The sequence below is a fragment of the Engystomops pustulosus genome, chromosome 7, assembly GCF_040894005.1.
Source record: "Engystomops pustulosus chromosome 7, aEngPut4.maternal, whole genome shotgun sequence".
Taxonomy (NCBI): Eukaryota; Metazoa; Chordata; class Amphibia; order Anura; family Leptodactylidae; genus Engystomops; species Engystomops pustulosus.
Genome location: NC_092417.1, coordinates 113,858,450 through 113,871,402, shown reverse-complemented (window position 1 = coordinate 113,871,402; position 12,953 = coordinate 113,858,450). Strand labels below are relative to the sequence as shown.

At 42.8% G+C, this 12,953-nt stretch overlaps 1 protein-coding gene across 5 annotated transcripts in view; it reads right to left on the bottom strand.

Annotated features, from left to right (window-relative positions):
• Positions 1-11,894, bottom strand: part of LPCAT2 (lysophosphatidylcholine acyltransferase 2) — a 48,873-nt gene extending 36,979 nt beyond the window's left edge. The window contains exons 1-5 of one of the 5 annotated variants that reach the window (XM_072117647.1): positions 11,452-11,894; positions 9,944-10,005; positions 3,703-3,822; positions 2,856-2,995; positions 124-341 (exon numbers count right to left, since the gene is read on the bottom strand). In XM_072117647.1, the coding sequence (XP_071973748.1) occupies positions 124-341; positions 2,856-2,995; positions 3,703-3,822; positions 9,944-9,979 (514 nt within the window). In that variant the 5' untranslated portion in view covers positions 9,980-10,005; positions 11,452-11,894. Of the gene's footprint in view, positions 1-123; positions 342-2,855; positions 2,996-3,702; positions 3,826-9,921; positions 10,006-11,451 lie in introns of all 5 variants that reach the window. The other 4 variants (XM_072117646.1, XM_072117649.1, XM_072117648.1 and 1 more) reach the window with 4 other exon arrangements.
• Positions 11,895-12,953: the final 1,059 nt, after the last annotated feature.

The window sequence follows — 12,953 nt, the reverse complement described above, 5'->3', positions numbered from 1 at the left end:
ATAAAGAATGGCACTGTTTTTACAAATGACCTATTTCTAATTTAAGGCAACTTCTCTTATTTCAATAGCTGAAAACAAAAAGATGTCATAAGAATAAATATGTGAAAGGAAAGAGCCTCTTACTGCCAAATATGGGGACTGAAATATTTTCTGCCCTGGATACTGTGGAAGGCATCCCTGATACAATGACTGCAATGCCATCAAAGAAAGTAGAGTGTGGAGCAACGGCGAATATAGGTGCCTCTGAGAAGTTGGCAGGTTTCCCAATGACACGAACATGAAATCCCATAGAAAAGAAAAGCAGACGTCCCAGGCAGTTGAGAGCATGTTTCGCAACATTTCTGGAAAAAAATAGAAAAATTAATTTCAATGATTCCATAATGTAAGCAAGAAATGATGTGGATTAAGGAAGAACTATAAATAGTCTGCTCTGGTAAGATTTTCCTTGTTTGGACCTCTCTACTCTCCTTACAAGATAATTTGGTTCTCTGACATTTTATGTTATTTCCATCCATTGTAATCTGGAGGAATCCTAAGGTATCGTAATGTGTACACTGTATCACTGTATACACTGCCTCCTACTGATACACATTATCACACTGTAAAAACGGTCATATGTCATCCTGTTCCCAGGGGTGAACCTAAACTCTCTGCTGCCTTAGGCAAGCTATAGATTGGCGCCATCTCCGCCCCATCCAATAGTAAAGTACCTGGTTATTTTTTAAGTATGAGGGTTCTTCTTGAAATGTCTCACAATGTTTTAAGTGGCAGATCCTACTACGTAGCAGATTACTGTGCTCCTGATGCTGCCCCTTATCTTGATGCCGGGGGTGCTGCCTGAGGTAAGTGGCTCAACTTGCCTTATGGCTGGTGCACCTATGCCTCTTCATCCCTCTTCCCCTGAAAGCAGTGAAGGTGTGAATATTGGCAGCAGATGTTCTGGGTGTCTCCCAAGTAACTGTCGATACTTGGAGCCATCCCACAGCTTACACACAGTGGAGGTGGGGGGATGGATGCAATACAGTACAATACAGTAGCATCTGTGAGCTATTATGACTTGCACTCTCCTCAGGAAGCAGGATGAGATTTTTTATCCAGCATTTCCTGCTTAATACAACATATTCTAAGCATTCAGAGGCAAAAAGAATGCCAACAGCCCAAATACCCAGGCCCAGCGCCAGCACCCGGATCAATTGTACCAGTGTCTTACAGCGACACTGGTACAAATGATCACCATCCGGATCGATCACTTTTCTGCTTCTATACTGCGCTCGTCGGGAGTGCAATATAGAGGCAGAATCTAAAACTCACCTGTGCTGGTTCCCCCGAAGCGGCGCTCCGCACGGTATGCAATGGCTCTGAAGCTGGCGCACATGGTGACATCTTCAGATCACGTGTGCCGGCTTCAGGGCCGGCACATATACGGGAGGCCCAGGCCGAAGACAGAAGGCAGCTGCAGGTGCTGCTCCAGCGGAACCAGGGAACAGGCCAGGCACCAGCACCCGGCCAACCCGGGCAGGTGCTGACGCCCCGGGGTGCTGGAGGGGCCCACTCGGGCCCCCGATCAATTGTACCAGTGTCGCTATAAGATACTGGTACAAATGATCACCATCCGGATCGATTACTTTTCTGCTTCTATACTGCACTCGTTGGGAGCGCAGTATAGAGGCAGAATCTAAAACTCACCTGTCCTGGTTCTCCCGAAGCGGCGCTCCGCACGGTATGCGATGGCTCTGAAGCCGGCGCACATGGTGACATCATCAGATCACGTGTGCTGGCTTCAGGGTCGGAGCATATACGGGAGGCCCAGGCCGAAGACAGAAGGCAGCTGCAAGCGCTGCTCCGGGGGAACCGGGAAACAGGCCCGGCACCAGCACCCGGCCAACCCGGGCAAGTGCTGAGGCCCCGGGGTGCTGGAGGGACCCACTCAGGCCCCCGGATCAATTGTACCGGTGTTGCTATAAGATACTGGTACAAATGATCACCATCCGGATCGATTACTTTTCTGCTTTTATGCTGCACTCGTCGGGAGCGCAGCATAGACGCAGAATCTAAGACTCACCTGTCCTGGTTCCCACGAAGTGGCGCTCCGCATGGTATGTGACGGCTCTGAAGCCGGCGCACATGGTGACGTCATCAGATCACGTATGCCGGCTTCAGGGCCGGCCCGTACGGGAGACCCAGGCCGAAGACAGAAGGCAGATGCCTTCTGGGGGACCAGGAAAGGTGAGGTTTTTTTCTTTCCCGGAGGGGGTCAGTGTGTCCGCAGGGGGAGGGAGGGGGGCAGTGTGCCCGCAGGTAAAGGGGTCAGTGTGTCCACAGGGGGGAGGGAGGGGGTCAGTGTGTACGCAGGGGGAGGGGGTTGTCAGTGTGCCCGCAGGGGGAGGGAGAGGGGTCAGTGTGTCCGCAGCGGGGGCAGTGCGTCCACTGGAGGGAGGCCCACTAAGGGGCCCACTAAGGCTCTGTTCGCCCAGGGGCCCACGAAAACCTGGAGCCGGCCCTGCGTATACCTACATCTATGGATATGGAAACGTAAGCCGGGGGCTTTCCAGAAAATGAAGATGTGAATGTAGCCCTAAAAGTGACTTGTCCCCATGACCTATCTGTACCCTCTCATTATTTTACTGTCCCTCTATTATCCTTCCTGGTAATGGAAATGTCAAATAACAACTGAGAATGACCATTATTAGCATTAATTGGACCGGAGGGTGATCGGAGGGTGAAGTGATACACCCTATTTAGAGGCAATTGGTAACATCTAGCTGTGTCCATTATAAATATTATTATAAATGACTGGTAGATAATGCCTGTGAGCTTTTACAATAATTAATGAGAACATTTTTCCCCTTAGTTACCTCCTCCATCCTTTAATTGGCTCAGCGCTGTCTTTAGGAAGGCAGCTAGTGACAATGATGGCGACTAACCAGGATGTGACTAGTACAGTCAAAAAGAGAACAATTCGGAATGGAAGAATGAACACGCCACATATGATCATCTGCAAGATATGAAGAGGTTAGAAAGATACAGTGATACTTCTTACACTTTTGGGGGATTTTATCAATTATTATTAAGTGTTTCAGGGTACATCAATTCTCAGCTTACAGCAGTCTTTTGCCGTGCTATACTGTGATGATAATATCGGGTCTTAAACTTCAAGCCATAATTAGCCATTAATTTTTTTGCCAAACAGAATATTCACTTGCAAGACACCCCTTTTTAGAAAATTACACCTGTTTTCCAGAGGCCACAGGCCCTTAGTCTAGTCAGAAAAGGTCTAAAAGCCTTGATAAATGTGGAGAAAGGCATTTTTACCCAACTGATGCCAGAAGTCTAGTAAAAGTGTTTGCATTGCTCTGTCAGTTTCTAACTAGATTTGTCAAATAGCATGAATATCTCTAAATACTTATATTTATTTTTAAATCTGCTTCATTATAAATTAATGAGAATTTTAAATTAGAGGTATTCCTACTTTTAGGTTAAGCCATTTTTGTCTAATTGATGTAGATTCTACAGGGAGCATGGTATTAGCTGTATGTTCCAGCTAACACACGCTACTGATTGTTCCAGGTGAGCTCCTGAGCCACTGTAATTTTTATGGTGCACATTTACAGCATGAAAGATGCAAGTAAAGATAATGGTTTGGAAACATGCTTGGCATAGAAATAAATGATAGTTGGAAAAGAAAATTCCTCTAATTTTTACCCGTATCTTATCTGTGACGGTTAAGTTGATTTCATGGATGAAAGGGTTTGGAATCTGTGGTGGAATGAAGGATTTTTGCCGTGGCAGTAATGGTGTCCGCTGTTGTAATACCATTCCAACCTGCTAAAATATAACAAGACTTACATAGTACAAATTCAATTGTTAAACATTAAGATAAGATAAATTAATCCTTTATTAGTCCCACAGTGCAGAAAGAGTACAGAGACTACAGTACAAACAATGACAGAACAATAATATTAGAGGTAAATGAACGAAAAGAAAAAAATTATAATAAAGACAAAAAAGGAGGACAAGCAATGATCAGCAGTTTGGTAGATATGTGATCAGTCTGTCTGTGGATGAGACCTGCAGGGACTGGTTAGGTGCTGAGCACAGGTTACCTCTGTACTTCTTGTTCGTTGAACAGCCTGATTGCAGCAGGGAGGAATGATTAATGATAACGTTCCCTCTCCTCCACAGTCTCATGCATGGGATGGAAGCTATACTCCAGCATTGATTTCAACTTACACAGTGTCCTCCTCTCGGCTACCACCTGCACTGTGGCAAAAGGACCCCCAGGACAGAGCTGGCTTTCCTAATCAGTTTGTCCAGTTTGTTCCTATACTTGGCAGAGATGCTGCTTCCCCAACAGACTACACCAAAGGAAATGATTGATGCCTTTACAGAGTTGAAGAATGTCTTAAAAAGAGCCCCCTGCTCAATAAATGCCCTCAGCCTCCTCAGCAGGTATAGCCTGCTCTGACCCCTCCTGTAAAGTGCTTTTATGTTCTCTGCTCAATACAGTTTATTGGTTAGGAGGACACTCAAGTACTTATAGGACTTCAGTACCTCAATGTCCATCCCCTGGATAACCACTGGTTGAGAAGGAGGACTGTGCTTATGGAAGTCTACCAGCATCTCCTTGGTCTTCCCAGCATTTATCCTAAGGTGGTTTTGCTGGCACTAATCCACAAATCCCTGTCGTTCTCATTGGTAATGAGGCCTACTATTGCAGAGTCATCACAGAACTTCTAAAGGTAACATCGAGTTGAATCTTAACTAAAGTCTGCTGAAGAGGAAAGGATCTAGGACTATACCTTGAGGTGCACCTGTACTACAAATCAAAGTGTCCGACACGCAGTTCCGGGGTCTCACATACTGAGGTTAGTTTGTGAGGTAGTCTGGGATCCAACTAGAGAGTTGGTGGTCCACTCCAGCCAGATCTCTTAGTAGCCCTGGCTTTATAGTGTTGAAAGCACTGGAAAAATCATAGAATATTGGAGCACATTTACTAAGGGCCGTGCACCAGTTTTCTCTCAGATTTTGCATGCTCTTTATAGTGCAAACAGGTATTTAAGAAGCGTCCACACCACATTTGTGACGTGGACACGGAGGCGTTCCGTGCTTAGTCGGACTGACCTCCAGATTTATCAAGCAAACAGAAATGTGTTGCACACCATATATTAAAGTTACTCCAAAAAAAAAAAGTGATGCACTCTGCCAGAGCAGTACAGGGGTGCCAGATTCATGAAGAACGTGCACCAGAAATCCTGAATCTGGCGCCACCTGCACACTACACAGGAAACCTGCACATAGTACAGAATGCACTATTTTTAGTAAATGTGCCCCATTATTCTCACAGTGTTCACCTTGTTTCTTCAGGTGACTAAGAGCTAGATGTAGAAGGTGGATGACGGGATCACCCAACCCAATGCCAGGCTGATTTTAGAATTAACACTAAGGCCAAATCCACCAAAGGATAACATTCTATAAAACCTTAAATTGATATTTCTAGAAAGACAAGTTTCTTAAATTACAAAGGAATAAAAGAGGAATCCTGAAGTGTCTGCTAAAAAGGGGGTTAAAATGATCTGCATTGTGTAAACATCACAAGGGGATTAAAATTTGAGTACATTCTTTCATGAGCAAACCCCTTTAAAGAGAAGTCACTGGCACCCCCTCCCCCCTTCACCTATAAACCACCCACAGTACCTTTTAGATATCTTAATACATGTTCCACTAATGGTTCTATCCATGGGATTAGATCCATCATTCTTCTAAAAAAATATATATTTATATTTATGTCCTTTGTTCCAGTCATGACAGGAGAACAGCAGTATACAGTCAAGCTACCCATGTTCTGCTCACTGAAGTTGACACTGCTAACCCGACTGAAGAGAATTCCAGAGAGAGGAATGAGGAGGAAGGTTGACTTTTCTTCACAAAGCCACCCTCCCTCAACCTCCACCTGCCTCATGGAGTGGCTAATCATATAGTAGAGCCAAGTCGCACAAAGCCACTTTCACACATCCTCTTGCCCCACCTTCAGGAATTCTAGTAATGTCAGCCTCAGTGAGGAGGATGGGTAGCTTCACATTATAATGCTTTTCTCCCGCCTCAATGAATGGGACAGAGGAGATCATTAATGGTGGCTCCAATTCTATGGATGGATTTTACAACACATTTCTTGCTTCTAACAGTTGCATAGATAGGATCCTTATAAAAAAAAAACTATTCCCCTGCAACAATGTACTCAGATGTCAGACCATTTACTGTTTACACAGCCAACGTTCCTTCTTTGCTTTTCTGCCCTATACATCTTAACACTGAATAACACAGGCACCCAAAAAAAACATGCATGGGCCAAGACAGTGCGGTAGTGGCCAGGTGTAACCAGGTCATCAGAGAATATAACTGTAGGGCATGAATATCAGACACTTTGTAACATGTCAAACAGAAGAATTTACAAGGGGAAGAAACAAATATGCTCTAAGTTGATATTATTTTTGGAGCATTTAGGTATATATGGCTCTTATTATGAGCAGAAAAGAATATGATAATTTGGTAACACGTAGTTTGCATCCTCTTACATATCAACACTAAGCACCTCTGTCCATCACAATTTTACACCCCGGATATTTGCTAAAGCCACAAACTGCTAACACTCATCATTAAACTACTCAGAGAGCATAAGGTGATGTAAGGCACAGAAATATGCTAAATATATGAACATTTAGCAATGTTTTATCCGACACACACATGTAAATTGAGGAAGTTCTGTCTTGTAGTTTTAAGAAGGATGTAAGACATGTAATTACATAACCTATAGCTCTTCAAAGATATTTTGCTAATCTAATGAATTTGTGCCACATTAGCAGCAAATTGTACTCTGCTCAAAAGTATTGTACAATACACAAAAATGGGTTTCAACATAAGCATGCCTTGCCACGGAGAATAGAAATATACCGTGCGTGCAGTCACATAAACTGCAAACTTTCTGGCAACCTCTGCATGTAAGACATACAGATTTTGTAAACCACGCCAATTGTCCCACCCACAAGCATAGTATAATATCGACCTTGACGGTCCCCTCAATGCCTCTTACTTTGGCCACACCCCACCCCCATGGACCCGTATAATACTCCCTAATGCAAATCTGCAACATATAAAACCCCTCTTTAATTTTATCCTCCCTTTACATGTGGTTTTACACTTTTATTTAAAATTGTCCTCCAACCTTCACCTGTCCCCCAGCAGCCTTCACTTGTCCCCCAGCAGCCTCCACCTGTCCTTCAGCATCCTCCTCCTGTCCCCAGCCTCCACCTGCCTTCCAGCCTCCTCCTGCTGTCCTCCAGCCTTCACCTGTCCTCCAGCAGGTGGTGCTACCTGAGGTAAGAGGCTCAACTCACTAAATGGATTGTGCACCCCTGCATTGTTCCCATAGAGTGAAAAACTGATACAATGGGGCTCATTTACTTACCCGGTCCAGTCGCGATTCGGGTTCTGCCGGGATTCACTAAGGTCGTGCGCCCGATATCCAGTAGGTGCCACGGCTGCGCCGCGGTCCGTCGGAGTTCACCTGATTCTTCCCGGTGCATGTAAGTGCTTGATCTTGCAACACATTTCATTTTTAAAATTCCGCGGTTCTTCTGTATCCGTCGGGTTGTCCGACGGATACGCCCCCCCCCCCCCATTTCTGCCCCCGAAATCCAATCGCGTGCGCCAAAATCCCAGCGGATTTCGGCGCAAAACGGAAAAATTCGGGAAACCGACAAAAGTGCGGACGCGGAGCCCTTAGTAGCTGAGCCCCAATGTAATATTCAGAGAGACCATAAAAGCAAGGGTGTCAAACTCTGGGCTGTGGGAAAAATGTGGCCTGCAGTTTCATTATATTTGGCCCGTGAGAAAATACCCCGTAATGCTGGTGCATTGGTGCAACAATGCGGACCCACAAGTGACACTCAATACAGACCTCATGCAACCAGATACATTGAGACACCGCTCCCAAAAATAGTCAAACAAAGGGTGAAAAACAGAAGTTTTCTAGAATGGGAAGTAGATTATCTTTTCATAAATATAAAAGACATACTTTTTTTTCTTGTGTACAGAGTCAACATAGAATATAACATAATAACTCACTATTAAATCAAACACCAGAACAGGTACCTGGGCACATTGCAAAACTAAACCTTCACAAAGGCCAAATCACAAAGTGAGGCTGCGGTAAAGGGCACTTATATTGGGGGACCAGAGATTACCAAATGAGCCTTGCCCTGAAGAAGGGCTTTGACATAATCCTCTAGCTCCGGACCCCAGTTGTTTAAATACTTTCTGTGTTCTGCATCACAGATTTGTTCGAGTAATAATTCTTCTACATGATAATGAACAGACATTAGACAAAATAGAGATGTGCAGGATTGCTTTTTAAGTTCGTGTCCTGGTGCTTCCCTTTCAAACTGGACATATTGGATATGGAGCCAATCCGGCAAATTAACACCCATACCTACTAGCCAACCTCTCCATTGACACCCCTGGCCAATCACACACATGGCTAGTAGGGAGTGGCGTCAATTTTCTGGATTGACTGCACAGCCGCCAATTCTGCAATATTTCCAGGTTGTGTCGGACCCAAAAGAACTGACAAGAATGTTTGCTCATCACTGCCCCTTTCCTCTGCTGCGAGTCATTGCTGTAGCAGGCCTCTGTTTCAATATTAGAGCAGTTACTCAGGAGGGAAGACAACTGTGCTCTGAGTCCAGCTATTGTCCTGGAATATAAATGCATTTTTCACGGTGCTAAAACACACAAATAAAGGGATGACTACACAGCTACTAGGTTGTTAGTTATCATCAGCTGCAGTTTTACATGGTCAAAACTGATGAAGATTCCCTGTAAATTTATGCTGAACCAGTCTGATCGCTCTCCTGACCATTGTTTTAAGGGAGCAAGCAAATAAAAATAGGATCTAAAAGAGATTTAATACCGTGGGGGTCATTTGTTATGGCCTTTCAAATGGAAAACTGGCGGCGTTTTGCTTTTTCATTATGCGCCTCTTTTGCCTTAATTTATGAAGTGTCGGCTCCACAATATTGGTGTTTTCTGACACTCTCTACTTGTTCTATTTTTGGGCGTAAAATTTGGAATTTGAAATTTTGTGAATCCAACAGTTTTCTAGCGCTTCTATTTTTATGACTCAATTTGGGGCGCAATTGGCGCAAAAAAAGAGCAGCTAAAAAAATGTCTAGGCACTTCTAAACGTTTTGATCCTTGCGTCAAATCAATAATCCTTAGCCCCTCCAGCGGCACCATGCGCCAAAATTAATACATGCGCTGTATGTTTAAGCACTCAGTACTCAATTCCCTCTCCTCAACCCAGAATCACCTGATAAGAGGACATTTTCAAAATATGTGTAGCGTAGAGCCTTCAAGCACTCCAACATGTTTGTGTGCCAGTTCCTGCCTGTCATGAGTTCCAGCTCATCTTTCCAAGCTGTTTTCCTGCTGTCACCCCAGGCTCAGACTGTGGCCTGCATCTCCTCCTTCTATCCCTGCAACCCTGGCTCCCACCGCGGGCCTAGTCATACCCGTGGAACGACCTGGTGGCACCCCGCTGCAGCAAGACCATCCCGCTTTGCAGCACCTTTCAGTATGGCTAATGTTATATGCCCCTAAGGCTAAAGCTGTTTCCAGTCACTCACTTAGCAACTTCCAAAGACTTTGAATTACATATTTTTGGAATCACGTTTTATATATAAGTCTTACTATGTGACAGCTGATGTATTTTGGGAGCTTTAGCCCTATTCTTCTCCCTGCATTATTAACCAGTGAGAAATCTAGACCATACATACTGCTATATATTGCATTGGCGGGGAATATTGCAACACTTGTTTCTGGTGATCTTAAGACACTGAAGGAGTAGTCAGATTCTCATATACACACTGTAATACGATGTAAGCAGCACCTGTGTGTCCACCACGTGATCAGGACAGATTTTCATCCACAGGAAGTGAAGATGGAAGATCCCTGTGTAATAACAATAATAGCAAAAGGAAATCTTGAGAATCACAGCAAACTGATAGTGAAAGTTTTCAGAAACGATGTATAATCTTGTTCTGACAGTGATGTAACTTCAATGACAGACGTTTCTTGCCTTTTTGTTTTCTTTGGTATGTAGGATAATGGAGCCTACAATGTTTTTGTAATGACAGTACACATATGACAGCACACATGGATTACAAAAATATGTGCTCCATCTTACAGTGCAATACTCTGTGGCAACAGGAAACCACCAGAATATTTCATTAGTTTATAACTAATGCATTGAATGGTCATTTTTGCTTAATGCTTCAATAATTGACTTACCATGTCCCTTGATAATCACATCTAGATGACCCCCACTGATTATAATGAGGTTTGTAGGCTTTCTGTCATTATATAACCTGATATACTGTACAGTAGGCACAGCTATTTTGACCCTTATTTTAAGAATTCTGTATACAATGGTTTATAGAGCCCCATTCTTTTCTGTAACCCAAGAGCCAAAGGGCTCCTTGTGCCACTGCATAGTGCCACAGAAAATACCACTATTGTTTTCAGTGTCATTTTATATGAATTTTTCAGATTACAAATCACATTGAACTGAATTGGGATGAGCTACAATATCACACACAACCTGTGGACAGATGTGAGAGTGTCTGGGGAAAGACGGTTAAAGTTTTTCTAATCATGAACAACAACTTTAAAGGGGTGGGCGAGGATTAAAGGTCTCCTCTTCTCAATAGGATAGGGTACAAAAACAAAAGGCAATTGATGCTCTATTCCCAGCATAGTCCTCCATTTGAATAGAGCATCAGAAACACTGTGCTGTGTTTATAGGACTATTGGAGTGAGGTAATCATTATAGAATGGAAATTAGTGAGGTAATCACTATAAAATGGCTAAAGTTTATGATGCATTACTAGTAGTTCACATGTTCTGTATAACATACGCCTTACCATCTGATACAATAGGGAATTTTAGTCCAATACTGGACACCTCTGTTCTGTACACCAACAACTTGACAAGTTATAACTGCAGACTATCTGTCAAAATCTGTGTTTATGGAAAACACATTTTACATGCAGGATTAAACCATGTAACAGCTGAAGATAATAATTTCACAGATAAATCTGTGCACCGAGCTACAGCTGGTAAATTCTCTATTTCTCGCTCACAAATCCTTAGTTTATGTTATTACGGATGATGTTCAATTGCCTGAGATGATATTGATCAATGTTTTTGCATGTTGCATGTTGTAGCAGGACTCGCATGTACTGAGTTACACAGATTAATAGTTCCTAAAATTGCTAGATGACAGACACACCCAAGTATAGCAGATATAGACATGCTAATAATGCATAATGTATACAGTAAACTAGAGACAAACTAGTATAAATATATATAACACAGCCTACAATATACGGCACTTACAGACGGTTATATGTCTTGATTTGAAGAGAGAAGCAGAAGTGAGGATCTGTTTGTAACAGTGCAAGCGTTCTCCTGGTATCACTTTCCTCCTCCTCCTCCTCCTTCTACTTCCTCTAAGCACTTGCTCTCTCCTCCCCTTAATCTGTTCTTTACCTCCTAAGCCATAGCATAAATCCGAATCTCTCTTTCCTGATGGTTTGTTTAGAAAAAAAATCCAATAGCTCAGTGTTGAATGTGAATTTTATATCTGCACTTAAAACATATAGAAGTTGCTGTCTCCACAATGAGCATTGTTCCCTATTAAGCCCTCAGGGTATACTTGTCTGACATGATTTCATATTGATTCAGATCCAGAAAACATGTGAAAGCATGTAAAATGTCCTGGAATGTCCCTCCTATTTTTTCAGGGCCAGTCTGTTCAGGTAAGGTGCAACCATGGGATCCACAGTAAAAAGACACACCGGAATTTTCTCAATGATGATTTTAAGAAATTAAAAAAGGCTACCCATAAAAGAAAGTTGAAAAGATAAAAAGTTATACAGAGTTTCCCTCTGTGAGAGAAGTATCAGTGGCTGTAGCAGAATAGTGGTTTCAAACATTTAAAACCACTGTAGATCCGCTGCAGATATTTCACAGTGATCATCTAGAAAGTGCACTTTTTTCTTTCTTTTTTGCGACTTTTCACTGTGACTTTTGCTGTTCTTTCTTACACCTTTGGCTGCAGCTTGTGTAGTGCGACTTCTGTATTTTTTTAGTCACAAATCTTCATGGACCATGTTTTAACATGTAAATTGTAATTAGTTCACATGCTTTAAATGTTTAAAATTGAAAGTTATGGTTGGTTTTTTTACTTAAATTTACAAATTTTTGCATTCACATTTTATTGAAATTTATTGGTCACTTCTAAGGGTGCGTTACATGTGGAATTTGAGAAGCGTTTTTATAAACATTGAAACGCATGTGTTTTACATTTTACCATGGCTGGTCAGAAAGCATTTTTCTTTATTGCAGGCAGTGTAACCAGCTGTGAAAATGCTAACACTTCCAACAACGAAGAGAACCGCTTTCAAACCAACCAAACACATGGTAAAATGAAAAACGTATGTGTTTCTGCAATGCATTTAAAAACGTATCACAAACGCCATGTGAGACCGCACACTCATATGTTGTCACCTCCCTGGGGTGTGACTAGAGTGCTTTAAAATGCAGGCCACGACCACAAATCCAAAGCTTACAGTAACGTCCACTCTTGCATATAACTCCCCTAATCACAAGGCTTGTGTTCATGTTGATTTGGGACATATGCAACAAAAAGCCTAAAAAAAATATACAAAAATTGTGCCTGCTAGGAGAGGAAAAGCTGAACATGTATCAAAAGACATGATCACACATAAGGCCCCAAAAAAGTCTTTAGATCTCTTGATAGAAGGGATTCCTGAAAAGAAAATTATTGCCACCACATTTCGCAAACAAACTGCAGGAAACACCATTCTCCATGACAA